Raw genomic sequence first — 27,298 nt, 5'->3', positions numbered from 1 at the left:
GGGGCAGCAGATGCTTGTAGAAGAGACTACACGTTATCAGACATGTTGAGAACATCCTTGCATTAATCACCAAAGCTAATCAATGTTGTCTGGCATCTAAGTGCACACAGTAATATTCATTTAAAACTGTGGACGTTACCTGGTTTTTAAGGAAGTGGAATAAGGAGGTTATTTTGTGTTAAAGTGACACAGAAGCCATATTTGTAGCCCTTTTTATGTTTCAGTCATCAGTCATTTTGTAGTAAGTAGACACGGCTTAATCTTAGAGTTGTTGCTGAAACGACTGGTTGATTAATCGATTAGCCGGAAACCATCTTCACGACCGATTAATCTATTCGTTACATGTCGTTTTTACAGCAAACATGCAAAACATTTCCTTGTCCCGTGTTCGTGATTTTGTCTTTTTGTCTCTGGGACGCTTTGATGGACATTTACTTTGGCATGGTAAGGTGCTGATAGATGTGTTTATGTGAGAGAAGTTTGAATATATACTGTAGATTTACCAGAACCTATAAAAGCAAATACTACAGATCATTTTGGTAAATTGGTGGACTCTCTGTTTTCTAGTTGAAATGCTGCGTCTATCATAATGTGGTCTCACCTTTACGCACACTATCTTATTTATTATCGTTTTACTATCATGTTGTATCTGTTTGCTGTAATGCGCATTGTTTTATATGTTTCTCCACACTTCTCCGCCTTAACTTTGGACCTCAATGCAAATTCAAAAGTCTTCTTTGTGCTGACGGACAGTCGGAACAGAGCATGTTGGAGCAGAGGAAGCAGTGAGAGAGAGAGAGAGAGAGGGCACTCACACATACACGCACACACACACACACACACACACACACACACACACACGGCCCACACACTTTCACAAGTGTTCTAGTGTTTGTAAAAGGCAGATGAATCAGTGCTTTGTGGTCGCGTCACAGGGGGAATATTGGCCACCCTGCTGGATGCCGCTACACACACAAACACACACACACACACACACACACACACACACACACACACACACACGCAGTAAAGGACCCTAATGTGATCTCAGAAATGTTCACCTGCAGATGTTCATGAATGGGATGTTTTATGCATTTGTGCAAATTATTGTTACTGTATAATAAGTTCCCACTATTGTTTTGCAAGGACACCACAGATATGATTGTAAACTGTGTTCATGTAGAATATGCGGAGTGACACCAGAAGAAAAGGCGCTCTACTAGTGACACAATATAAGAGTAAATGTCATAAGTGCATGGTTGGCTTCTTAATCCTTAGGAATCGTTATTATCTATAATATAATATCTATTATTATCTATTTTCTGCTGCCAATAGCTAATTTTGACCGTGTGTTCCTGTCAAACAAAAAATTGAAAACTCAGGAAAAAAGCAAAATGTGCATTTTTTTGCAACACGAGTGGGCTGCTCTCATAACATCCACACGTTTACCTTCACGTCACTTCTAGTGCGATCAGTGCCTCCTCATATTTATCAACTTTGGAGATCCAACATGTGTGTGTGTGTGTGTGTGCGTGCGTGCGTGTGTGTGTGTGTGTGTGTGTGTGTGTGTGTGTGCGTTCGTTCGTTCGTTCGTTCGTGCGTGCGTGCGTGCGTTAAATGGGGGGTGCAGTAAGGGGGAGCAGGCAAGAGGGTTTGCGGAGGCGTGGTCCCGTGCGTTTGCATGTTGCTAAGCAAAGCGCCAATTTGGCATATACACGCAAAATGAGCAGCAGCCCCAGTAGCGAGCTGAGCCAGCTAAGGAATTCAACAGGTACCTATAGACGTTCCCCACTTTCTCTGTCACTCTTCCAGCGCGGACCGACTGCATTGCACTCATTCTGTGTGATGGATGGATTTAAAGACTCCACAGATTAGAAAACGGTCAGTCTGCTGTAATCTCTGGCATCTGGAATATTGCACCTGGGAGATATATTTCCATCGGTTTGGCGCAATTTAAAGGTACATTTTCACTAGTTTATGCACTATGACATGACTAAGCTAATAATATTTAGGACCTGTGAGTGTAAATTTGTCACCCACAAGGGGGTTTATAGCTTAATTACGTTTTGCATTTTAAAAGTAGGCTTTATTATTACTGGAATCATTTTTACAATATCCTCGATAATGGAACTTGTTATCGGAACTATTTTTTTTGTACAAAATATATCTTTGGACTGTTTCGTTCTCAAAGTGATCATTAAAAGAAAAGATAATGATAATTATGATTGCATCTGTTTGTCAAAACTCTGCTTCCCTTTCAGTGCATGTTGACAAGTAAAGTACAGTAACGCATGCGCACTAAATCTTGTTCGTGTGAAAATTGGGTTCACACTGGTCCTACTGTGCGTAGTGATGCAGTGACCTGCATATGCACTCAGGCTGCTGGAAGCTGCATTAGACTTACTGTTTGAAGTGGAGTCCCCCTATGATTACAGCATTATTTAAACGGAGACAGGACAGATTCAAGGTGCCTTCGGGCATACTAAGCTTACTAAGAAGGGGAGAAATGAATGTGTGCACCGATCGATGAAAATTTAGCCTAGAGTCCATGATAAGGCGCCAATTAATGAGCTACTGTAATAATGCTGCAAGAACAGCTTTGCTGAAACTTTGTTCTCATGTGCATCACTGTAATGAAGCTGAAATCAATCAAAACTCATGCTATTCTACTTAAACATTCCTTCTCTGTTTTGCAGACATCAAAACGTGTTCTTCATTAAGCAGCAGCATTCTGCCCGTCATGAAGAGGTCCCTTCCTGTCCCGGGCTGGGTCGGAGTGGCAAGCTTGTTCCTGTGTTTGACCCAGACCATCCTGGCCATGGTCCTCAATAACTCCACGCAGCTGGAATCCATGCTGGACAAGTACAGGGACAGGGACGAGGAGTGGTGGAGGGCTAGGTCGAGGGGGAGGAGGGCCATCAGCGAGGGGGACATGCACCTCATCCTGGACTTGCACAACAAGCTGCGGGGTCAGGTCCACCCTCCTGCCTCCAACATGGAGTACATGGTAGGTACTGAGGACACAGCTGTCGGTCATATGCTGTAGGTAAATCTCATCACACTGGAATACGTATTATCATTTGAAAGAATACAACCCTGCATACATTTCTGGTTTTGATTTAACGCCACCAGTATTAGTTAAAGAATCTGAATTAAATTCCATTTAAACTGATGCAAAATGAATTCATTTGGATCGACTATTTACTAGGCCGTCCAATCATACTTAAGCAACCATAACGGGGCGCCACATTCTTTTTCTTGAGGTTGCGAAGTCATGACCCACCTGAGAAGTGAGATTGGTTAGTGTTAGGGTAAAAATATCAGCTAAAGCCAATCAGAGGAAGAGTAGGGCGGGTCATGCCCTCGTCATCGAAGGCTTTGGCGGTGTGCATTGGCCACTAAAAGGGATTCTCCCCCTTTAAAAATACTTTTGAGCCCTTTCATGGAAACCAAAAAACGCACCAGTAAAAATGTACGGTGTGGGTTGCACAATGTGTTTTCTGCCCGAATGTAAGATGCAATCGTCAGCATGTTCAGCTAACTAGCTTACCCACAGTCGTAACCCAGCTCTACTTCCAGGGCCAAAGAGCACATCCTTCACAAACTTGGTTGTATTTGTTTGTTGGGTTGCTGGTAAGACGCGTTCACCATGGTGTGCAAGCCGGTTCTGGATGCTATCAAAGTTTAGGCGGAGGAGCTCTGTCCTGCTCATATTGGATTTGGCGAAGTTTACACTCCAACGTCACATGACGGGGCGCTACATTTGCCAAACACATCGGCTAGTCCACATCCTATGTAAGCTGAGCAATCACACAGGTTAATACTAGAACTTAGCTCTACAATGCAATACAACAAAACAATTCTGTTTTATTCATGTCCATGTTTTCTACACATCATCATGGTAAGGATGCTGATTTATGTCTTTTGCCTATTAGCCCCGATCTTAAAGAACTTTCCTGACTCAGACTGCCGGTGTAGCTCTGTCAGCTAAAGCGGAGTAGGGGAGGAAAGACGGAGAAAACAAGCTGCAATCCAAAGCCACCATCTGGCTAGCTGCAGTATCTGCCTCCTGCTTGCCCGGCCTCGCTGACCCTGGCCCATTTCCAGCTTTCACCCCCGCAGTGTTGTCCTGCCCTCTACCTCAACCAACCTTCCCTCCCTCCCTTTCTTCCTGCCCTGCATCTCCTTACTCTATCGCTCCATTCCTCCTCCCGCTGACTCTCTTTCTCCCTGCCTCACTGTTTTGCCGTCCTGATCTTCGACCTCACAAGCGTTCCCCTTCGGCTTTTTTTCTTCGCCCGGCTCACTCAAACTCTGGCCGAGGCAGATGTTATCTTTTGTTTGATCCTCCGCGCATCTCATTTTGGGTGCCATGTTGGTAAATCTATTTCAAACACTTCGAGCCTCGCCGATTGAAGTGTGGGGCACGGGAGTGTAAATGTATGTTATGTACACTAATCCAATGTTCCTTCAGCAAGGGATACTATTACTGATGATAATGATGTGGTATGGCCGGGGGCTGGTATTTGGTTTTCAGATTGCAGGATTTTCGAGGCCAAAGGGGCTGCACTTTCATCGCAGCTCCGACTTCTTAATTTCATACAAAAGCCTTTAAAACACTAGTACCTCATATCTTGCCCAGCAGATTTTCCTGAGACCTCTTTTAAGGTCCCCATAATCACAACCACTTGTAGGTTGAATTACAAGCATTCTGCACACATTGAATTCCCAAAGCATTCGTCCTAAATCTGCTGATGTAAGACTGCACATCTTGCACTTAGTTCTGCAGTAGAGGTGGTCCTGGCATGTGGTTGGAAACAGCTCTGTATTTTTGGAACTTAATGCTCTTTGGAATGCAAAACGAGATTGTTACCTTGACCTTTCTCTAAAAGGCTGCTGGACAGTCCATCTTCTTTTCTGCTGGATAATTGAGGGTGATGAATTACAAGAACACAGAGAGAATAATGAGCTGGCAGAGATCATTAGTATCCGGTGTAGATTGTTCGCAGTGAAAGCTTTGTGTTGAAGTTGAACTTCATCATAACCTCCAAGAGTTGTGAAACATGGCCTGTGCAGGTGGGCAGTCTCGCCTTATGAGTGGGCTGAAGGGTTCCGTCAGTTAAGTGCTTGTCGACCTGTTGATTCCAGAACTTCAGTGTCCAAGTCACAGTCGCCATGATCACTTCACCACGATAATCCCATACTGTATATAAGAAGTGGACGTTTTCACTGTGACATCACCCATAGGTTTGTTGACTGTTGTTCTGAAGTTCGGCATTTTGGCCGTCACCATCTTTGATTTTGCAACCAGAAGTGGCACAATAGGGTACAACCGAACGCTGAATAAGACAGTTTTAGGCGACCAAAAAGGTTACAATTAACTTTCAAAACTGAAAACACACTGTGGGGTTAGAATTCTGAAACAAAAACACAGATGACTCTTAGAACGGACAACTGCGTGGTAACGACCTGTCAATCAAGGTCTAAATTAACGTCATGCTGTATTGAAGAAGACTGGAAACTAACAGCGAGACCAAACTCATGTTTACAATGTTTACTGAGGGAATAAATCAAGTAGAAGTAGAGTCATTTTCTCATAGACTTCTATACAACCAGACTTCCTTTTGCAACCGGAGGAGTCGTCTGATGGCTGGCAGAATGCAGGTTTGAGGCACTTCCGCATTGGCTTCACTTGGCATCTGTAGCAACAGGCTTCCACCAATGCAGTCCCATACAATATGTCAACACAGTGCTGCTTTCAGTTAGACTGCCCAGTAAAGGCAACATCTCACTTGTGCCCTGCAAATGTTTGTTCTGTCTGCCATTGACTTAAACTAAAACTCACAAAGCAGGCGAATTCAATGTTTCCTGTTTTGAATTTTTGAACGAACAACCTTCTCTGTCATTCTTTTTCTGGTGATTACAGTCATTACATTTACCAAAGCCTAATGTAACTGAGTTTTACTGAAAATATGTTCACAAAAAAATTGGAATGATAAATATATAAATAATAATCTTGGAAAAATATAGCATCACATGGCAACCTTGCAGGAGGTTAGAGCATAAAACCACCCCTGTGCTGGTATCTCAGCCACAGCTGATGAAGGGTCATGATATCCCTTCTCCAATCAGGCCTGAACAGTAAGCAGCGCCACAGTGAATGGGCAACAGTGTGCACAATTTGTTAGCCCTACCAAACATATGGAACACATTATGGTGGTCAATCAGAGCAGTTACAACTCCACACTCAAGCATTATCCTAATGGTTTTTGACGTGTGATAGCCGTAATGCAACCAAACAGCATGCCAGCGCCGGAGCACACTGCACCTATTCTTCTCCAACAGTAAATTTAACCTTGCCGCAACATTTGAATTGTGCAATCCTATACCCACGGTCTGCTTTGTTCAAAATAGGTTTCAGGTATTTTGACTTCAATTGAGTTAAAAAAAAAAAGTTAGGGTAAAAACAGAGACTTTTATTTGTCAGCTTTTTGTTTTTACGAGACCGAAGCTTACTGGAAACAAGCTATGAAACAACCACATTGAATAGTAACACAAGGCTGCAAGTTGATGTGGTGGTGGTGATACCTCTCTGTTTCCCTTCTCTCTCATGTATGTGTCTCTCTGTGTGTGTGTGTGTGTGTGTGTGTGTGTGTGTGTATGTGTGTGTGTGTGTGTGTGTCTGTGAGTGAATGTGTGTGAGGCCTAGTTTTGACTATACTGTGTTAGATTTGCGAGGGGCATGCGTACAGCCACTGTACCCTAAAGGAAAGTTTATTTTGCCTTGAATATGTAAGGTTACTTTCAGATTGCTTGCAGTGGAGTTTATGTTAGTTACGTTTACTCAAAGAAGGTGGTGACATATCTGAAAAGATGCAATGAGTAGCAATTAAGGCCACAACTACGGTAAATGGCCACTTAGCCCACTTAAATCATGAGGGTAATCCAGAGTGGGGTTTCAGGTCTGCAAACATCTTTTGGAGGCAAAGCTGCTCTGGACTCATTGAGTTTAACCTGGAGCTCAAGAGAAAACTAGTATTACCAAACCTAATGCTTTGGGTACCAGCTGAAAAAAAAACATTAGCTACTTACCCGAGCAAAGTTCATCTCTTCAGAGGCAAATAACTCTTTAACCAAGGACCTAAATGATGTTCTGTGTGTGCTCCCCAGGTATGGGATTACGAGCTAGAGAGGAGCGCGGAGCACTGGGCACATACCTGCCGATGGGAACATGGACCGAGCCACATGTTGACACAAATAGGCCAAAACCTTGGAGCGCACTGGGGCAGGTGTGTATGTACAAAGAGGTGGAGGGAACTGTCTTAGTTAAACTGTGTTTTACACGCCATGTGTTATCATAAGAATAGGTACAATATATGCATTCGTAGCTATACCTTTTTTTTTTTTTCGTATGTTATCCACGTAATAATGAACGAGGAAGTACAAAGACCACAAAGGGCGGGGAGGTGAATGGGTCCAACAAACAGCAATCTTTTAGCCAGGAGACTGCTGTTTGTTCCCCACGTGAAGCGAGAAGTTAATGTTGAGTTAAACTTCTGTGGTTATTTTAACCCAAACAATCTTTTCCTCAACTTAACTAAGTAGGTTTGTTGCGTAAACCTAACTAAGTATTTCACAATCTTTTCCTAAACCGAACCGGGTAGTTTTATTGCCTAAACCCAAATGAGTAGATTCCTGTGAAGACGGAAGTTTATGTTGAAAAGAGTGTATGCATGTAACTAGCGGGGTGTCAGATACTGATGCTTGGGCAGTAGTAGCCCTTCGCATATTCATACCAACACACGGCACATTTTAGCTTCTTTATGAAACGCATTGGCGACACTATTGGACAACCAGAGCAGCAGACATAGACATAGACCTGGCTGGTCATCTGTCTGGCTGGTCCGGACTGTAAAAAGGTCTAATTCAAATTGTGGGTGTGTTCTGCTTATTCGTGTTCTTGGACTAAAAGCCCAGTAACTAATAACAACTGACTGAAATGATCCTGGAAATGGCTCAACTTAACTGACACCTGTGCTTTTCCTGCTATGACACGTTCAAATGTCTGCTGTGAAAACTGTCTATTAAAAAGACAAAACCTTTTGCCTTTGTTGGTCCATGGGGAGATTTTAGACTTTAGCTCCTTATGACATTACCAAACAAACAAGATTGCATTCATAGAAATGTTTTGGTGTTATAATACAAATGATACAGTATAACACTTTCTGTGTGACTTTAGGGATCGCCCCCCAACCTTCCATGTCCAGGCCTGGTATGATGAGGTGAGGCACTACAGCTATCCCTACTCCCAGGAATGCAACCCACACTGCCCATTCAGATGTTCAGGACCTGTTTGTACTCACTACACTCAGGTAAGAGCTGTTTTTATTTCCATGTCTTAAAGGGCTAACAATTACTTAGGATCATTTTAGGCTTTTACTTAAAACATGTATATCAATTTGGGATATTTGAAAAAACTCCTGCAGGACCATTATGTGTGAAATATTCTTCTGAATATGTCACGGGGCATGATGAGGACTCAAACGCAGACAGTCAGGTGTAGTGAAAAAAAAGGTTTTTAATCAACCAAAAACAAAACAGGGAATCCAGGGACAAGACAAAAGACGAGGGGGAAAATCCGGCAGGAAAAGGCAGAACAGGCAGACTGGAAAACCGGGAACAGGACGAGCAAAACGGGCGGGTTGGACGGAAAACAAACACAATGATCTGGCAGTGAGTGAGTGAAAGACAGGGGTTTAAATAGTGACTAGGCAGAGTGAACAGGTGAGACTAAAGAGCTGATGAAGTGAGTGTGACTGGCAGGTGCACTGAATGAACTGATTAGGTGAGTGAGGAGCTACAGAAAGAAACCAAGACACAGAACACACAGGGCAAAGCCTGATCGTGACAGTACCCCCCCCCCTCCAAGGGACGGATTCCAGACGTCCAAAAGAAAAAAACAAAAACATGAACATCTTCCAAGGGAGGGCGGTGGGGGCCCGGAGGAGGGTTATGACTCCTCCGAGGCCGAGAGTCAAAGTCCACAACCGGGTGGGTGGAGGGTGTCCGGAGGAGGGATGGCCGGCCTGGCAGACTGTGGAGACTGAGGGTCCGGAGGACGGCGCTCTGGAGACTGAGGGTCCGGGGGTCGGAACTCTGGAGACTGAGGGTCCGGGGGTCGGAACTCTAGAGACTGGGGGTCCGGGGGTCGGAACTCTAGAGACTGGGGGTCCGGGGGTCGGCACTCTAGGGACTGGGGGTCCGGGGGTCGGCACTCTAGGGACTGGGGGTCCGGGGGTCGGCACTCTAGGGACTGGGGGTCCAGGGGTCGGCACTCTAGGGACTGGGGGTCCGGAGGACAGCACTCTAGGGACTGGGGGTCAGGAGGACGGCACTCTAGAGACTGGGGGTCGGGAGGACGGCACTCTAGAGACTGGGGGTCGGGAGGACGGCACTCTAGAGACTGGGGGTCGGGAGGACGGCACTCTAGAGACTGGGGGTCGGGAGGACGGCACTCGAGAGACAGAGAACCAGGAGGGGAACTGCACTCGTGAGACTGGGAACCAGGAGGGGAACTGCACTCGAGAGACTAGGAACCAGGAGGGGAACTGCACTCGAGGGACTGGGAACCTGGAGGGGAACTGCACTCGAGAGACTGGGAACCAGGAGGGGAACTGCACTCAAGAGACTGGGAACCGGGCTCCAGAGACTGGAGATCGGACTGGGAACAGAGCTCCAGAGACTGGAGATCGGACTTGGAACAGGGCTCCAGAGACTGGAGATCGGACTTGGAACAGGGCTCCAGAGACTGGAGATCGGACTGGGAACAGGGCTCCAGAGACTGGAGATCGGACTGGGAACAGGGCTCCAGAGACTGGAGATCGGACGGGGAACAGGGCTCTAGAGACTGGAGATCGGACGGGGAAAAGGGCTCCAGGGGCTGGAGATCGGACGGGGAACAGGGCTCCAGGGGCTGGAGATCGGACTGGGAACAGGGCTCCAGAGACTGGAGATCAGACGGGGAACAGGGCTCCAGGGGCTGGAGATCGGACGGGGAACAGGGCTCCAGGGGCATATATGAATTATTTCCTTTGTCAGATCTGTTTGATTAAAACAAGTCAATTTTTTCAATTTATAAAAGTTTATCGTTATTGCTTTTGTTACTGTGATAGTCACATGATTATTGCCTTCAGCTACAACAGGGGTCAGCAACCTTTTTAGTGCCATTTTAGAATTCTTATCTTTATGTAAAAAATGTAAATGGATCTGTAATTTCAATCCATCCATCTAGGCGACGTGCATAGCAACATATCTTTAAAAAAATATTTTTCTCCCATAAACGGGCTATTGTAAATTTATATTTGAGCCCGACAGGAGTTTAAATCATTCACCCTACCAACTTCCCACCTATGTTGTTCATCAGCAATAGACAATGACTTCTGCGAGTACTAGCCAATCAGAGGCAGAGTAGGGTGGGTCTTTGTGGAAAGGGTGTGGGAGAAACTAACACTCTAACTAACCTAAATAACAGGCCGTGCACCTGCCAATGTCTGTGAAAGAGGTAATTTGGCATTCACATGAGAGGGTACTTCAACATTTCCAAAAAACTCTCTTGCACACCAAATGCTAATGTGCTATTAGTTAAGCTACCACATGACAATGGTGGTACGCGTGCATACGTTTGCCTACCCCTGAGCTGCAAGCCCCATCAAATGTGAGAGGACCACTGAACACGTCACTTTGTTTGTGTGTGTTTCAATTTTCAGTTGGTGTGGGCGACTAGCAATCGTATTGGCTGTGCCATCAACGTGTGTTACAACATGAACGTGTGGGGGATGATCTGGACTAAAGCCGTCTACCTGGTCTGCAACTACTCTCCACCGTATGTTTTTGCTTGTTTCAATACCATGATGTGCAACTTCCTCGAAATATCAGAGATTGAAACTGAAATAATAAATGGAGTTATCTCAGATTCAGTCTTTTTTTTTATTGGTAATAACTACAAACAAGAGATACAAACAAGATATGAACTGTGCCAAAGTCAGTTTACGTGTGTTGGGAAGTACTGTACATGTGGGGAAAGTTGTTCATAGGCTTTTGTGGCTAAATCTGATAGATTATATCAAGTGATGATCTCGGCAGAACTTTAAAAATGAAAAAAATAAATCTGGTGGTGCGGAGCTACAAAAAAGTAACCTAGATCGAGGCTACATTTGCCACTATTACCATAACACCCCCAAATCTGCAACCAAACTGTTGGCATTCACGTTGCATTGTGGGTAATGTAGACAAGGAAAAGGATTGGATGGAATCTTTTTAACTGTCCATCTTGAGTCCATCAATGTTATGTAGGAGTCAAATGCTAAATTCCGTGCATAAATGCAGTTTCACAAACATAATTCAATATTTCATAATCCTTGAACATTGTTAATTTTAAAACACAACTTTTTGTCAGTGTTTTTCATATTTGATTGGATTTTTTTCCAGGGGCAACTGGTGGGGTCATGCTCCATACAAATATGGAACTCCCTGTTCTGCCTGTCCAGCTAGCTATGCTGGAGGCTGCAGGGACAATCTCTGCTACAAAGGTGAGTCTTGGTCTCGAGTTGTGGTTTTCTGCCATGTTTTATCTCCTTGTATACCTTTGTACCTACCCAAAATTGTTACCGATAGTTTCACTGAAAGAGCATGGGTTTTTAGTCGTTCACAACATTTGGCAACCCCATGGATAGCCCCCCTCCTAATATTGTTTGTGTAACATAAATACAACTTGTATAGAAAATGATTAAATCTAGTGCATGTTTTCAGATGGCGGCGTTGACAGGCGTCCAGCTCCTGAGATTGAGGAGACCAACTACATTGAACCGGAACCGGAACCAGTGAGGGACAGGGAGCCCCTACCCAGGGCCCAGACACCAAACCCCTCGCCCAATGACAACCTAGAGAGAAACCAGGTTCTCAGCACAGAGCAGATGTGTAAGGACTACTCTCACCATACCACACCTGTCTGAATGGTGTGGCTTTGAGAGTACACATTATTACTAGTAGTAAAATGAGATTGTGAAAAGCCCTCGTTTGTTTGTTACTGTAGGTCAACAGGTCAACTGTGAGACCAAGCTGAGAGATCGGTGCAAGGGGACCACCTGTAACAGGTAAATGCTCGGGAAAGTGTTGACACTGCAACGGACGGATGTCAAATAATGATGTGCATGCTAATTCGGGAAAACATCTGATGTACCAAGATAGCTGTGAATTATCAGGACAGTTCAGATAGAATTAGAACGTTGAATTATACTAATATTCATACAATAGTATGTGCTTATATTAACAACAAAGCACCAGATGTGTTCACTGTACTGTTTCCTGTCCATAGATATGAGTGTCCGCCAGGTTGCATCGACAGCCCTGGAAAAGTGGTTGGGACTGGATATTATGACATGGTAAGGGATCCCCAGAGACCCATTTTTGAAACTGGCATTTAACTATGTATCCACAAAAAAAACGTCATGTTTCTTTTAAAGTTGCCATGAAATCAAAATAGTTGTTTTACGTTGTTTTATCACATATGTATTACGCTGGTCGTCACTTTATAATTTTTGTGGTCATACTTATTCTATAAGCATTTTCAAATTTATTTTATTCTACTATTTTCCCTGTTGATCCAAACATTAGAAATTATTTCATTCAATTTGATATAACATTGTACTACTTTTAACATCCCAAGTTTTGTCAATCGCTTGTAAAGCACTTTGAAAGACATTTGTTTTGTTTGAAAGGTGCTGTATAAATAAAGTTTGATTGACTGAGTCATTGACCTGTGTGCCAGTATCTGGGCACCAATGAAAACAAAGTTGTTTTGTAGGTATTCTTATTGGTATTTCAGAGGTAATTTCCAGAAAAAACAATAAAATGTTGATGATTCATCCTGCAATCGAGGGAGTATACAGTACATCCCATAATAATATAGATGTGACACAAGATTACCATTAGGGTACATTAGCACCACAGCTTCGGATATCGGTTAGTACATGCATGGCCTCACTCCAAAAAACGATGTAGTCATGGTTGTCTTATTTTGCCATTTCATCCCTGTCGGATTGGTTGATGAAATCAGCTGGCGTAGACCATGGTGGTGGCGAGAAGTCTCCATGTTGAGCTAGTAGCTACTGTCATTAGGTGTGGGGGGGAGGGGGGTAACGCACATTCTGCGCCATTGGCTACTGTAAACACCAATCAAAAGCCGCAACAAGCTCTTCCGTAGCTTTCTGTTTTTACAGGAAACACGAAAATATTGGGAATCAAATATTTCATGGGAATTTTCAGATATACCTTGCCGCCCATTATTATTCACATCTTTGTCTTTCACTGCAGCAATCCAGCGTGTGTGGAGCTGGTTTACACTCTGGTGTTATTGACAATGATGGAGGATGGCTGGATGTGACCAGACTGGGCAGAAAGCAACAATTCACTAAGTCATACAAGAATGGTATTCAATCAATTGGGTATGATTAGTCTCTGTATTCAGTCTTTATCTATTCTAGTATTAAGCAAAAAAAGCAAGTTTAAATACAGTCCGGATATAAATGTACTCCCTTTGTGGGCACTAATGATCCGTGGCTATGCAAAACAGACCATAACTAATGCAGCTTTCTTTAAATCCACAGGAAAAACAGAAGCGCAAATTCCTTCAAAGTAGAATCGGTGCCTGGTAAGGAGCATACAACATATTTTTCACTTTGAGGACACAGATACAGTCACATGTCTGTATACAGAAACATTGTCATCTTGCTGTGTTTTTCTTTTTCTTTTCTCCCAGTCAAGGCTCTATCATGCGACACCACCGTTGCACTTTTCTGCCCTTTCAAGAAACCTGTAAGACACTGTCCCAGGTAACAGTCTGTGACTGAAAACATCTCAATGTTTGAATTAAACCACAATGATTAGCCACAAATGTTAGCTGTTTGGCCCATGTGCACTTACAAATCAAAGAAAAGTAGCAAAACTAGCCTGTAGCATCAATGAAGGAAAGTTAGCATTTGCAGAATTTTATATTAGATGTTGACAAAGGTTTCCTGGTTTGCCATTTAGAATCTTTTATTTACAATCCAACAAGCTGTAGGTCTTTAACTCTGCCTTAATAGTGTTAACTCAGCAAATGAGATTTGTTTGGGCCTTCAGATAGGAAGAACATACAGTAGTTCCAGTGTATGTGCTGAAAATATCCTCGGACCCAAAGTGAGCTCTGACTTTTTCTTCAGGTCGTATTGTCCCATGAACTGTCTGCGTAACAGTCGGGCCCGAGTCGTTGGGACAAAATACTACTCAGATGTAAGTTCTTGTCACTCAATTTTCATAAATTTACTTTTACAGTTTGAAAAAATAGACCCTGTTTACATCAGACATCATAGCACGGTGTAATTAACAACGTAAATGATGGCTGTATTCAAGTGCAAATGCCTAGTTCAAACCATACGACTTTTATCCTGATTTTCCACTCACTGAGATCCCCGAGGAAAGTCCCAGATCAGAGGCAAACGGACTTGTGTAACCAACGGTGTTTTGGGATTCAACCAGTGCTTTCACCCCGATTCATAACACATATAACAACCCATTCTGAAAGAGGCCTCATCTTCTCCACACTTAGAGGGACCATTTGAATTTTGAAGATTAAATGAGAACAGTGGGAATTCTTCTTAGGATTTGTTTCTTATAGGTATGATTTGTTTTTCAGAAATCCAGTATCTGCCGAGCAGCTGTTCATGCTGGAGTGATCCAGAATGAGTCAGGAGGTTACCTCGATGTGATGCCTGTGGATAAAAGGAAGCAGTACAGTGGCAGCTACCAGAATGGCATCACTTCAGAGAGGTAAGATTAAAAAAGTATATGAAGTACATTATGTACAGTGTATACATAGAAGAACTAATATGAATGTGTACATATTTTCAATGTATGTGTATTTTATTTGATGTGGAGTTGGACCTTGTTCTGAGTTCCGATTTTTATTTGCAACTACCTCTGTCAGTGTGATGATCAAATTGAATACATATTAGAATATTAGAATACATCTTTACGTCAGAACCTTTTATTGCTGTGGAAAACAACACGTCATTTCTACCACCACTCTGTTCTCTGCCTGCCCTACCTCTTCCAGCCTACTGAACCCAACAGGTGGAAAAGCCTTCAGAGTGTTCGCAGTCATCTGAAAACCACAGAGTACCATCCAACATTGCCACTTCACATCCAGCAAACCCACTCATTACCATCTTGCAACCTGTAATTACATTGATTGCTACGATAAATAATTCGGCTTCTGATACTTAAAAGTGTAACATGACTTTGCTCAAGGTTTCCCCTCTACGTTTGGTCATGAGCGAACCTGTATCAAATTATATTTCAGCAAAGGCCGTTTGGTGAATGATGGTCCGGGACGTCTTTTGCATTACGTCTCTCCTACATTTCTAGTGCTGACCGCAATAACCACGTTGGGCTGCCATGCAACTTTCTGACATGATATCATGACTTCATTTACTTTTTATCACTTAAAGTACAATATACACACCACCAGATTTAGCACCGCTCCAAATGCCCACCACCATTTGAGAACGTGAAGGTCAAAATATAACCTCAGAGATTTTACCAAAGTAATTTTAGACGTAGTATGCCTCAGCTCTGTGTAGACACACACCATCTAAATAATGGGACAGTCAGATACAGAGTCATAAAATCTATTCTGGCGTCTTGTGGGAACAAGATTAGACTACTATTTGGTCAAACCATCTGGGCTGAAATGAACTCCCAGGCTGCATTTGATGCCCATCACACTAGCCCAAAACACCGTCTTGTATATATGCTATGGAGGACCAAACCAGAGAGACTATTAAATAAAATTACAAATGTTTTTTTCTTTTCTTTGTATGAGCAGGATTTCTCTGTCCTTCAGCAGAATGTGTTGTTTTCCTTTAACAGGACTGTTTTAATGTGTGTGACCTGATTTATTTGGTCTTCAGTTTGTAAAACAATTTGTTTTCTTTGAGTACAGAAGCTAAGGAGACCGTATTCCTGCTTGACATCTGTTTATACATCTAATCACTATATGTATGTTACATTTGGCAGTTTTATCTTAATTGGTCCAGGATCACCTGTTACAGTTTTTAAAACTCTGATTTCTATAACATTTTGCAAAAATAATAACCACCACTGCAATTAACGTTTACTGTCATGAGTTGTATTCTACTTCCAGAAAAGATCTTTCTGTCAAATCTTATTGCAGAAGTTGCAATTGGATGATTCTTTTTATGTTCAATGTTTTAAAGTTCAACTCTGTTTTAGATTATCCATGCATAGCAACTACAGTAAATGGTTATGGTAAAAATATTGTAAATAAACTCTGACTACGGTGAGGTTACGGTTAGGCAACTCAAATCCTTGGTCAAGGCTGGAGAACGTTTACAGTTTCATAAGCTAACATTTATTGTTGGTCTGAAAGAGGGGCATCTCTTGAAGACATCACGTCAGCAAACTTTGCTTTTATGCACGCTTACCTGAGCTGCCTAGCAGCATCATGTGTGTTGGGAATGATCCATGTGGCTATATTCCAAAATGTTGCATATTGAAGATATAATTACCATAAATCAGACCATACACACACAAGGAGAGTGATTTTTTCAAGTCTTGATCTCCATATATCACTTTTCATCACAGCGGTTTTATAATATATTAACAATGCAGGCAGTTAAATACAGATTGTATATTTCTGTACATAATAATGTTGTAAATAATATTGAACACTATGTAATGCTTGCTACTGTTGCCTTTTTCATTAACATTTCTAACACATTGCCAGCCATACAAAGAGCAACACAAGCCACCAGCAGTAGATGCTGAAACAGATTCTGCATGCAAACCATATATTTGCCACTCAAGCTTTCATTTTTTATAAAGGACAATCATTATATTCATATGTCTGTAAATATTGTTTATGTAACATATTGTTTTATTTTATACTGCATTTCCCAGCTTTTGTTAATAGATTTATATAAATGGACCCTGGCTGGCCAGGAATGTGCATGGCAAAATCACAATTAAAACACTTTGAGATTGAATTCAGATGTGTTTTTGTGTCATTTCTTATCGTTTTAAAGAGCCAATATCAATAAACTATATTCTCACTGCTCGGGATGTGTCAGAATAAACCTAAATTCTACTAACCCCAAGTTACAGGCTTGACTCGGCTCCTCAGTTTACATTGTATTATATTACACTTGTTTTCATTTTTTGCGGACATATGGTTACAGACATATGGTTGAGTGGCCACATTATTTTAATATCAGTCCCTACAGCGTCCAGATAGCCTGAGGAATCTGGGCATCGACATTTCAACAACGTCTCAAATTTAGCTGCGGATCAAATTTTTAAGTGAAATTTCCTTTTAGAACGCTGCGGGTGTTTCCAGGAACTGTGGGGAACACAGAGGAAGAGAAAGCTGCTTGTTTCAGGTCCAGGGAGATCTTATCTACTAGTTGGCTTTGCATGTTTCAAGTAAAGGGAAATAAAGTTGTCAGCTCAGTTGAAACAGTAAGTATGTCATTCCAGTTTATGTCCTACCAAATCATATAGTTCGCCCCAAAATCAAAAATTACCATATAGTACTATTTATCAATCTTCTTCGGGGACCACAATCGGAAGGATTTTGGAGGGAGTGCAGAGCAGATTGTTTTTTAAATAGCCTTTTGTCCGCACCCGACACAGAAACTGTCCGTATATTGCACACGGCACTTGCATAGGATTGTTTCTGACTTGTCTTATACAAATATTTCCAATATCTCCAGAGCGTTGTAAAGTCCAGAAGCCAACATCTATTGAAAGAAGATACATGTACTAATTATTCCAAAAATAATATTTCATCTCGCAAAATATTCGATTTCATTCCATATTTGTTGATGTTTAGCCTTTCAAAAACAATCAAATATATAATGGAACTATATGGCACATTTTTGTAAAACTGAACAGAAAAGTCTCTTTCTAGGAATCATGACTGTCTCTTTAAGATACATTGCTGCACCCAAATGCCAGAAATAATATAACTTAGTTTAATTCAAGATTCACAACATTCTGGGAATAAAAGTGTCTCATGTTACAAAGTCCAATGAGGAAAATAAGCTATTTGAATACCACCAGCCTGACCTGGACATAAAGGTTTCATCTGTCATTCTTCACCTCCTACCCTTGTATTAATCAACGAGATATTTCAAGGCATTACCACATTTGTGTATGTTTTGTATCACTTCTCATTTTTCTGTTGAATCCCAGTGAAGTGAGTTAACGAATGTGAAAGTGCTCAGGACCACTGACCATGCCAGTGGCTGCACACACACAAAGACTAGCTCTGTGTTTTGCTAATCTCAACATCTCAGGATGGATTTCCGTTCCCTTATCTGGACGAGCACATATGCGGTCTGGATCCAGCTAAAAAGTCCCTGTCAGTCCCCCCGTAAAGCTACAGTTGGTCATTTTAATAAAAATAACTTTTTGTCACATCTGCTCAAAATGTCCTGAGAGTAGTACATGAGACAGATATTCTGTGAATAAAATCTGGTTCCTCTTCCTCATCTTAGTTTCTTAATATCATTTGCAAAATTCCATCGTGCACGAAAAAAAACAACCAATCAGAGGCGAGGAGTCTGTCAATCACATTTGGCGAAGCACAACAACTCCAATCAAACTGTCAAACTAGGCAGCGCTGAGCAAATATGAATCAAGGTTTTGTTACTGTATTGCCTATTTCTCTCCTCAAATGTTTTCAGAATCCCCTTTTAGTGTGCTGTTAAGCTGTAAAATGAGAAAGTTCGCTCCAGAGGTGTTTTGTCTGTGACGACTGCTTTCAACATGACGGGCTGGTCACAAACTTACCAAAATAAACAATTTCCTTTTGTAGCTATTGATATTTCTTTGTGCTAATATTCAAAAGTATGACCATTTTAATGACTGTAAGATACGCAGTTGGGAAAACATTTACCAGGAATTGGGTTTAAACATGGTAGAGCATCTTCTGAAACAGCATTTAATAATGGCTCTGAAATGGACATGACCATGTCCCTGAATTCATATCATTATGAGCCAAGATGAAATATGCTGGGTTCGGGCCAGGTCTCCTGGAGAAAATGGGCAAACATCGCAGTGCTGTCAAAGTTCACACAACCCTGTTACAGAGGCGACCATTGGCGCAGGACTTCTGTGATCTGCTGCAGTCAGTTAGCCAGCCTGACAGTCTGCCATCATGCTAGCCAATTAGAGTTTCTTTTCAAGCATTTAGAGTAGGCAGGCAGCACTTCATCATTGTGAAATTTAGTTTGAACGTCATAACTCTCAGTCAGACAGGCAGCTAGTTTTGTCAGACAAATAGTCACCCACTTAGCCTGGTTTACTGTAATGGACTTTTTTGGCTCTCATTCAGGCAAAGGCTTTCCAGGGTTTTCAGAATACTGGTTTCTTAAAGGAATAGTTTGACATCTTTGGAAACCTGACTATTAATTTTCTTACAGGGAGTAAGAGCGATCAAGGTCAATACCATTTAAATGTCTACAAGTATATTTGACAGGGACCACATATAATAAACTCATACTTGAAATTGTATGCATAATATAGAGATACAGCCAAAGGTTAATTACAAAAAACTATTACAAACTGTATATACAGTACATACAAGCACTCTAAAATACTGTTCATGCATAGTCACAGGATGAATACATTAATTAAAGAACAGTTGTGGTTGTTTGATTATTTAACAATTATGATTAATGATTACCAACTATTACCCTAAAGTCCGTTTTTCAACTCGCTCATGCACTCGAGTCTTTGTCGAGCTATGACATTTAGCCTCTGAACGTCGATGGCTTATATATAGGACTGTACTGTGTTAATAGCTTATACATCACACACACAGGAATGAGTCCTAAAAGCCAGAAATGAGTTCCCGTTGTTGCTCTTCCGTTTCCCTTGTCGCCGAGTCAATGGGTTTTTTGAATAGGTTTTTGGATCGATGCCTGATATAAGGTCTGCGGTTAACACAAGCTTGAGACTTTTGTTCTACGGTATGAAATACGTCAGTAAATACCGGACTCGTGAATTTTGAATCTTTTATGTTTCGTAAAGAACAAGGTTGCTGACAAGTGGTTCAATGAGACAACAGAGGTTGTCGAGGACATTAAACGTCATCGTGCAGATTAGTCCGCCTTCACAGCCGTGTTGTCTCGCGCTCATGCTACCGGGATCTCGTTTGTTTGTAGCCTAACGTTAGCTTTTTTTTCTGGCAATTGCATTTACCCTTCAAATATTTTAAAAGTGGTGTTAATTTATGAAGATTATCTTGCTGAACAAATGATGTAGTTATCATAAAAGTCTGTTTTCCACAGTTTGTTTTCTGCAATAATCCACAATGCAATGGAAAAAATCCCATTGTCTTTTTGTCGAGGGAACAGGGGCGATGCTAGCTTCCGGTTTGGTCCCTGCAACACTCTATTGTAAAGCAGTATCAAACTATGCATAACTACAAAGATGTTTCTGCGTTCTGTGAAACATGGCAGAGTGTGCAGGATTCGAAAGGGCCCAGGTACACTGCTAGGAATTCCGAGCCCCCTGAGAAGAAAGGAAACATGGCCCCTTGACCTTGATGTGTTGAACTCAGCAGAGTATAACCTGGCATCTTTGAGAGGGCCCCTACCGAGTTCGAGGATGTACACTCCTCTCCGTTAGCCACACTGCTCAGCAAGCCACTGCATACGTTGAATGCTTCAGTAAATCTGCATCAGGGCCAAAGCCTTCACTTACAAACCAAACTAAACTAAACTGAGTCACCCTACATTGGCTCTATATTTTGCACCTATACACATAAGTGTCATCTGATGACTCTTTAAATAATGCTAGTTACAGGTCTTGAACACTGGTATTTGTGTAAGTCTACAGCACATTCATGTGTTGCCAGTTTTAGCATTAAAACCTTTTTGATTGTGTGTGTTGGTCAGTAAAATACAGAAACGTCAAATGGACGTAGCAATTATGGGGGTTTTTGAGATGTGTTTGAAATTTGGACACAGCTGGCCGGGCCTGAAACACACCGGTGTGTGCGTGCGTTTAAGTGTGTGTGTGTGTGTGTGTGTGTGTGTGTGTGTGTGTGTGTGTGTGTATGAATACACCTCTGTGGTTGAATGTGTAGTTCTGCAATTGTCCGGCATGTGTTGAAGTGAGGCACTTTCTAAATATGCAATCAATCTCGTGCTATATAACTGGCTCCTCAGGCGGTTAACTCCTGGGCGGACACACACCGTTTATGTGGGCGAACAATCACTGTGGACAGGATGAGAAGCAATGTGTGCGTGTAGGTGTGTGTGTGTGTGTGTGCTGGTGTTTGAATGTGTGGTTGTACTTCCTCCTCTCAGCCCTCCACCACTTAGATTTAGATGTTATTATCTCAACATAGTTAGCAGCTGTGTTTTGGTGGCGAAACATTGTAATCATCTCCCTACTGCTGGCTATTCTATCAGGTTGAGATGTATTTATAACTGTTGACTGTTTCACTCCACTTTCTCATCACAGATGGAGAAGCTTTTCAAAGTCACAAAATCCTACTCGGTGGGCCTTTGTGTCAGTTCATTTGCCCGTGTAGAATCATTTGGCATAACCCATTCTGTGACGACATCTATCTAGGGATTTTATGAATTTTCTCTCTGATAGAAAGACAATATGGAAAGTCAAAGAAACACTGTTCAAACCTGCAATTCACAAACCAGATTAAAACTCTGCAGCTATGTGTTGGTGCAGTTTTCGAGAAAGTATATAAAAATATTGGTCATTCAAATTTTCTCATGATTAAACAAGGCTAAGAGTTCACAGCCCTGTAAACGGCTCTGTGAGGCTGTATTTTGGCACAAAGGTGCTTTTAGCTACATGCTAACTGCAGCATGCTAACATGTTCACGTTAACGTTTACCATCCCCATCATCTTAGTTTAACGTGTGAGTAGTGGCAATACAATAAATAAACCAACAAACCTATACACACCCTACATACAGATTGTCAATTAATTTAGCTAAACCTGATATTATACTGGACTAAAGGTGCTAAAGTCGAAATTCAGAAAATATCTATTGTATCCACACAGCTCTCAACATGGCTACAGCTAAGCCCGCGGATCACAGCTTACGGTGCCAATGGCGCTAACAGTGCAAACATCGGTAACACTGCTGAAAGAGCTAACAGTGGTAAACCTGAGGGGGAACCGTATTGAGACACCTCCTTTTTAGTTAAATCGGTTTCCAAAGCACCATGAGTGTTTTTTGTTTCCGCGCCTACACGTCGTCCCAGTGGGAAACATGGTTGCTGCCAATGCTCTGCCCACTCTGCGAGTGAGTGGGTGATGACAGGTAACAGAAATATATGTGAGACAGATATCTCACTCAGTCGTACGGTTTCTAAACTCCCTCGACAAACATTTCTGTTGGACTGCATACAGTAACTGGTCACAGTTCAATGCTGCTCAGTACATCTTATACCTTGTCTATCGCTTGGCACAATCTCCGTTCTGCTTGTCTCGCTTGAAACTAGAACTGCCTGGCTTCTTCTTTGGCCTCTTATCTGCCCTCCTGCACAAAAGGACTTCCCTTTACCTTTTGTGATTCCACTATCCTTGCCACTTATTTTGTACTCCTTTCCTATCCACTTAATAGTGCCCATCTAATAAGTCTGAGCTGACTAACTACAGATGGAAGGTCGATGTGTAAGAAGTTTAATTCCCGAAGTGTACTCCTGCTCTCCCATCTGTCATTTGTAGTCGTAGTGCTTGTTTGTCTTAGGCTATCGGAAGAACTGGAGGAGTGGTCTATCTTGTCTGTTATATTTCAAGACGCTGACATGAAGACGATCATTGACACAATCTCACCCTTTGCAGATTGTACTACTCAATTCACAACAATAAAAAGCATTGACAGTGAATTTTGCCTTCACCAGAGTTCCAAACCTACTACCCACCAAACACACACACACTAACACACAAACTGATCCCAAACTCAAATTATGGGCTTTGGCAGCTCTCCCTCTCCTCCCTTTTTGTTGGTAACCCACATGCAGACCTTCATTGCCAGCAGAGTGTGGCAGAGGGTCACTGTTTTACCACAGTCCCACAGGTTTCACAGACTTTCTTCTTACCCCCTGATCCTCTGCTGTTGGTCCCCACCACCATAGAATCACCGTAGAAATTTTCCACTCGGACCAAAAATAGTTGTCTGACTGCTGGCCTCGCTTACGGCAGGCTGAGCACACAGACGACACGACGACCAGACTATTTTCATCTTCATAGTTATGAAATTCATGAATTTATTGTGTTTTTTTGTTACTATCACGAATGAACATCCAGTTTTTGTAAGACGTTGTGTGTGAAAAGCATTGAGAGTTTGAGAAAGAGGGAGATGAAATGAATGAAAATACCACTGGGTGTTCTGGGCATTGCTGTATGTAGAGTGGGCATGTCCCTAAAAAAAGATGAAGGGCGAGGACAAGGTAGGCACTGTATCTGATCTTCAATGCTACTATACAGTATACTACTTTGGCCCAAATACCCAATTTATTATTAAATGAAAAGCTACAATTCTAGAATAATATTGTTGAAGGATGCCCACAGTGGTGTCTTTACAGCACTCTTCACATATACTACACTCTTAAAAATGCTCTCATGAAATCGTCAACCCATGGGCTCTGGTCCCCAAATCAAATAATCTTTTGCCACAAAAACATTCAACATTAGATTTGGAGAGAAAACAGAGCCTTTTATGTTTAACTGTTGGGTAGCCAACTAGCTAGCTAACCAATAATTACCAATAATTACCAATAAATACAAATGAAAGCTACCTGTCACATACGTAACTTAACAACATATTTTAGGTGGATCACCATGAAGCATGTGGTAAGCAGTGTAGAATTGGCAACAAGGGTCCCTCAGCGGAGTGCAATAGCTTGTCAAGCTACATGCAAGGGCATTAACCGCCAAACATCACGAATGCAACTTATACAAATTGACTTTGACGAATGGTGACCGACTTCTAGATCCATTCGCTATTATCGAGTTGTTAGAACCCATTAGCAAGTGGCCTTATATTTAGTGGCCAGATATATACAGGTATTTGAAGGTGACACCAGCGGGAAAATACAAGCACACAGTCACTAGATGCTTACATTAACTGTGGTCATGTGCAGAACGTCAATTACCATGACATACAGACTCCGAATTTTGATTTTATTTATCAGTCCGGTGGCAGTTAACGCATTTATTAACTTGCAGTCAGAGAGGTGTTTCATTTCAAGTGACCGTGTTAATTGGTGACTCAGTGTGTCAAGGTTGCTAGTAGTGGTCACTACTTTTTAAATACTCATTTGTGTTTATTATCTATGTAAGTTATTAGGAGCAACCACGGACGCATTTGGCTGAAAGTCACGAGTTCACACGGTAACTAGTTAAACTGCAACACCTGTTGCTCACGTCGCGATCCTGTCGCCATTCAGTAGACGATGGGTCCGCTGTTGGAATATTGAGTCTCACAATCGAACATGCAACAACAAGACCTTTTGATGCTGCTAACTCATCTGAATGGCTGGGGCTCAAACGCCACCTCTGTTGCCAACACGTGCACGCATGATTTTGATGATGTCGGCTGTAAAAGGGTCACTAGATGATTTTTTTTGGCAATGGAATGGCTATGGTAAAATTACATCATCGATGTTGAGATTGGTTCCCTGTAATACTCCTTTCCACCCAAATTAGCGTAAAAATGCAGGTTTTTTACATCAAAATAAATACGGTATGGACTCCTCGTCCATTGGCAACAGACTGCAAGTATGCCTTTGTGTTTTCTGTTTTTTTGGTGTGTCACGTTCGACATCACGAACGTAACGGAAAACAGGGTTGGTAAACAGTGAAATTGTTACGTAGGATACTACTTACTACCTTTATATATATATATATATATATATATATATATATACTGTATATGTTCTTATTCAATCTCTTTTAAACTCAAATTTGTGGCTGAGATGACAAAAAGTAGCAGAACTGAAGTTGCCGAAAAAGGCACGTCAACCCGGGTGTCGTGTTTCCATCCCTGCCTATTGGAGTCATTCGTCCCGGGAATGAATGCAGATTGTAACTTTTCCACTAAAGACAAAAGTCAGCTGTTAGTATGTGTTAGTGGGTTTCTGTCCAGTGGGAAAGGATCAACTCTTTCACTTTGCAATAATGCTTGCCACCGGGTACGATTTCTCTGGAAAATGAAAGCCGGATTTACGGCACAAAGGAAGTGCGTCAACCATGTAAAACCAAAACAGGAAGAGGATAGCACTTTTTTCCTCAGGTAACCAAAGAGAGTATCCTTTTTATATAATTGGAGTTGAAAAGTTGTCTGTCTCCACTTTAAATGAAGTGTATTTGGCTAATACTACTACTACTTAAAACGCCTTTAAAAATTGTGTAAACAAAGAAGTTTTTAGTCAGATGGCAACAAAACTATCTTACGTTAATGAATGTACCTTTTCTTTATGTTTGTGTCTTTTTGTTCCTGTTTCTTTCAGGAAACAGGAACAAACAATATTATAGCATCATGTTGTTGAGAGAGAGAACAAGGCCCTGTAATGTCTATACTTCCTGCCCATTTAATCACTTCATCACAAACACCATTTCTAAATAATGTTTTAATCAAATGGAGGATAAAACAAAACTCTATGATCAAGTAGAATGATTCTATCTAGAAGGAAACTGCAATTAATTTGCTATCAGTATTAATAATTCAAAGCTGGATTCTCACATTAGATAATCAGGAGAAATGAGGATCCTGGAGCCAATCCACAGAGGGGCACCGCGGCTCTGATAAACATGCGTCCGTTTGCCCTGATGATGCGTTTTGCGGTCTGACAGCACAGTGCAGGCAGTTGAAATGTATTCCCTGTGTGATGACACGAGATCGTCCAAACCCTCCAGTATGTTTGCTCAGCTACCTGGTTTTGGACTGGGGGAGTCAGTAAACAGGTAAAAAATGCTACAAATAGAAACTAGCCACTTAAGAACATAGTCTTGAGGGAGGGCAGCCTGCTCTGTCTGCGTCAGCACTGACCTTTTTGCTGTTTGCTAAAGGGATTTGATTTCAACTCGAACTCTCTCGCTCTCCCCTATTTTTTCCTCCAACATTCACACTTAAGCCATCTGAGAGGTATAAAATAGCAGTTTTGTCCACGGCGGAGAAGCTGGGGAAGTTCAGTTGTGGGCCAAGCGATATCCCGCCAATGATAAGCCGATTCCAGCAAATTAATGTTTGGCATTTTCAAGGTGGTTGAATGTTTTGAATCTTGCCGAAAACTTCTACAAGCAAGCATGCATGCGTGTAAACACGCATGCATTTCAGCAGGAGTTCAGGGTCAGCACAAAATTATTGAGTGCCTTCAACAGCGCTGATACTTGTTGTCACAAGTCCTCAAGCCACTGAAGTATGTATTTCTGCTTATTACTACCTCCTGCTGTAAACCGTTGCTAAATCCTGTTTGCACTCATTCACCCGCTGGTTGCTCACAAAGCTATAAATGTCCTTCCTTCTGAGTTGGACATTGACCGAACGTCTCTCAGTCTCTACTATTCACTGTCAACTTAAATGTTTAGTCCTCCATGAACCTACAGCACCCTCTGCTGGCATTACACGGGCAGACCTTGTCACTATCACCTGATGCTGTATGTGATAAAAGAAAATGTAGAACTTCTTGAAAGAACTAAAGAGCTGGTTTAGAATAAGAGTTATAACAACATTAGTCACTTCCACTCCAAAAAAAAGAATGGTTAAAGTGAAGGTCAACTAGAATGAAAAGCGAATGCTGACTTTAAATATTCCAAAACTCAGCTCTTTGTCACTTAGCTTAAGGTCGAGGACAGAAAAACAATATGTACAGCTCCATCGTACTCCACTTTTCTAAACAAAGCTGAACAAATAGCAGTTTTCTTTTGTGGTATCCAGTGTGGCTCTCGTGTCCGGGACATTATCTGGTATCAGGCCAGCAGTAGAAAGGGTGTTCGCAGGTTAAACATGAGCCGTGTTTGCTTTCACTGCTGTTCCAATCCACTTCTGTCCATTACGGTCTACATTTCATGGCACACTATATTTTACGTTGACTATCACAATTCTCAGCAATTTTGAAATAGGCCTGCCGACGAATACTCAAAGGCAAACAGCTGGTCAAACATCTGGGCGGCCTACATTTTTTAAATTCAATATCAC

General features: G+C 41.9%; 1 protein-coding gene across 1 annotated transcript; it reads left to right on the top strand.

The window, feature by feature from the left end:
- The first annotated feature begins 2,740 nt into the window (after window positions 1–2,740).
- On the top strand, window positions 2,741–15,203 carry LOC142933972 (cysteine-rich secretory protein LCCL domain-containing 1-like). Its single transcript, XM_076078309.1, has 14 exons — window positions 2,741–3,007; window positions 7,171–7,289; window positions 8,240–8,372; window positions 10,767–10,882; window positions 11,488–11,588; window positions 11,809–11,976; window positions 12,092–12,152; window positions 12,374–12,440; window positions 13,372–13,502; window positions 13,665–13,708; window positions 13,817–13,889; window positions 14,259–14,328; window positions 14,732–14,865; window positions 15,152–15,203. The coding sequence occupies exons 1-14, from the start codon at window positions 2,741–2,743 to the stop codon at window positions 15,201–15,203; spliced, it is 1,536 nt and encodes a 511-aa protein (XP_075934424.1).
- The last annotated feature ends 12,095 nt before the right edge of the window (window positions 15,204–27,298 follow it).

The sequence above is a fragment of the Anarhichas minor genome, unplaced genomic scaffold (genome assembly GCF_050575085.1).
Source record: "Anarhichas minor isolate MPS153535 unplaced genomic scaffold, ASM5057508v1 ptg000006l, whole genome shotgun sequence".
NCBI lineage: Eukaryota > Metazoa > Chordata > Actinopteri > Perciformes > Anarhichadidae > Anarhichas > Anarhichas minor.
The sequence above is the reverse complement of the archived record's forward strand: the minus strand, read 5'-3'. Positions and strand labels throughout refer to the sequence as shown.

What these genes read in the sequence shown, in the direction of transcription:
- LOC142933972 (XM_076078309.1), top strand. Translation starts at nt 2,741, where the DNA reads ATGAAGAGGTCCCTTCCTGTCCCGGGCTGGGTCGGAGTGGCAAGCTTG. An exon ending in GGACTGGATATTATGACATG is followed by an intron (nt 12,441 to 13,371) that starts GTAAGGGATCCC and finishes CTTTCACTGCAG; the next exon opens with CAATCCAGCGTGTGTGGAGC. An exon ending in CAAAGTAGAATCGGTGCCTG is followed by an intron (nt 13,709 to 13,816) that starts GTAAGGAGCATA and finishes CTTTTCTCCCAG; the next exon opens with TCAAGGCTCTATCATGCGAC.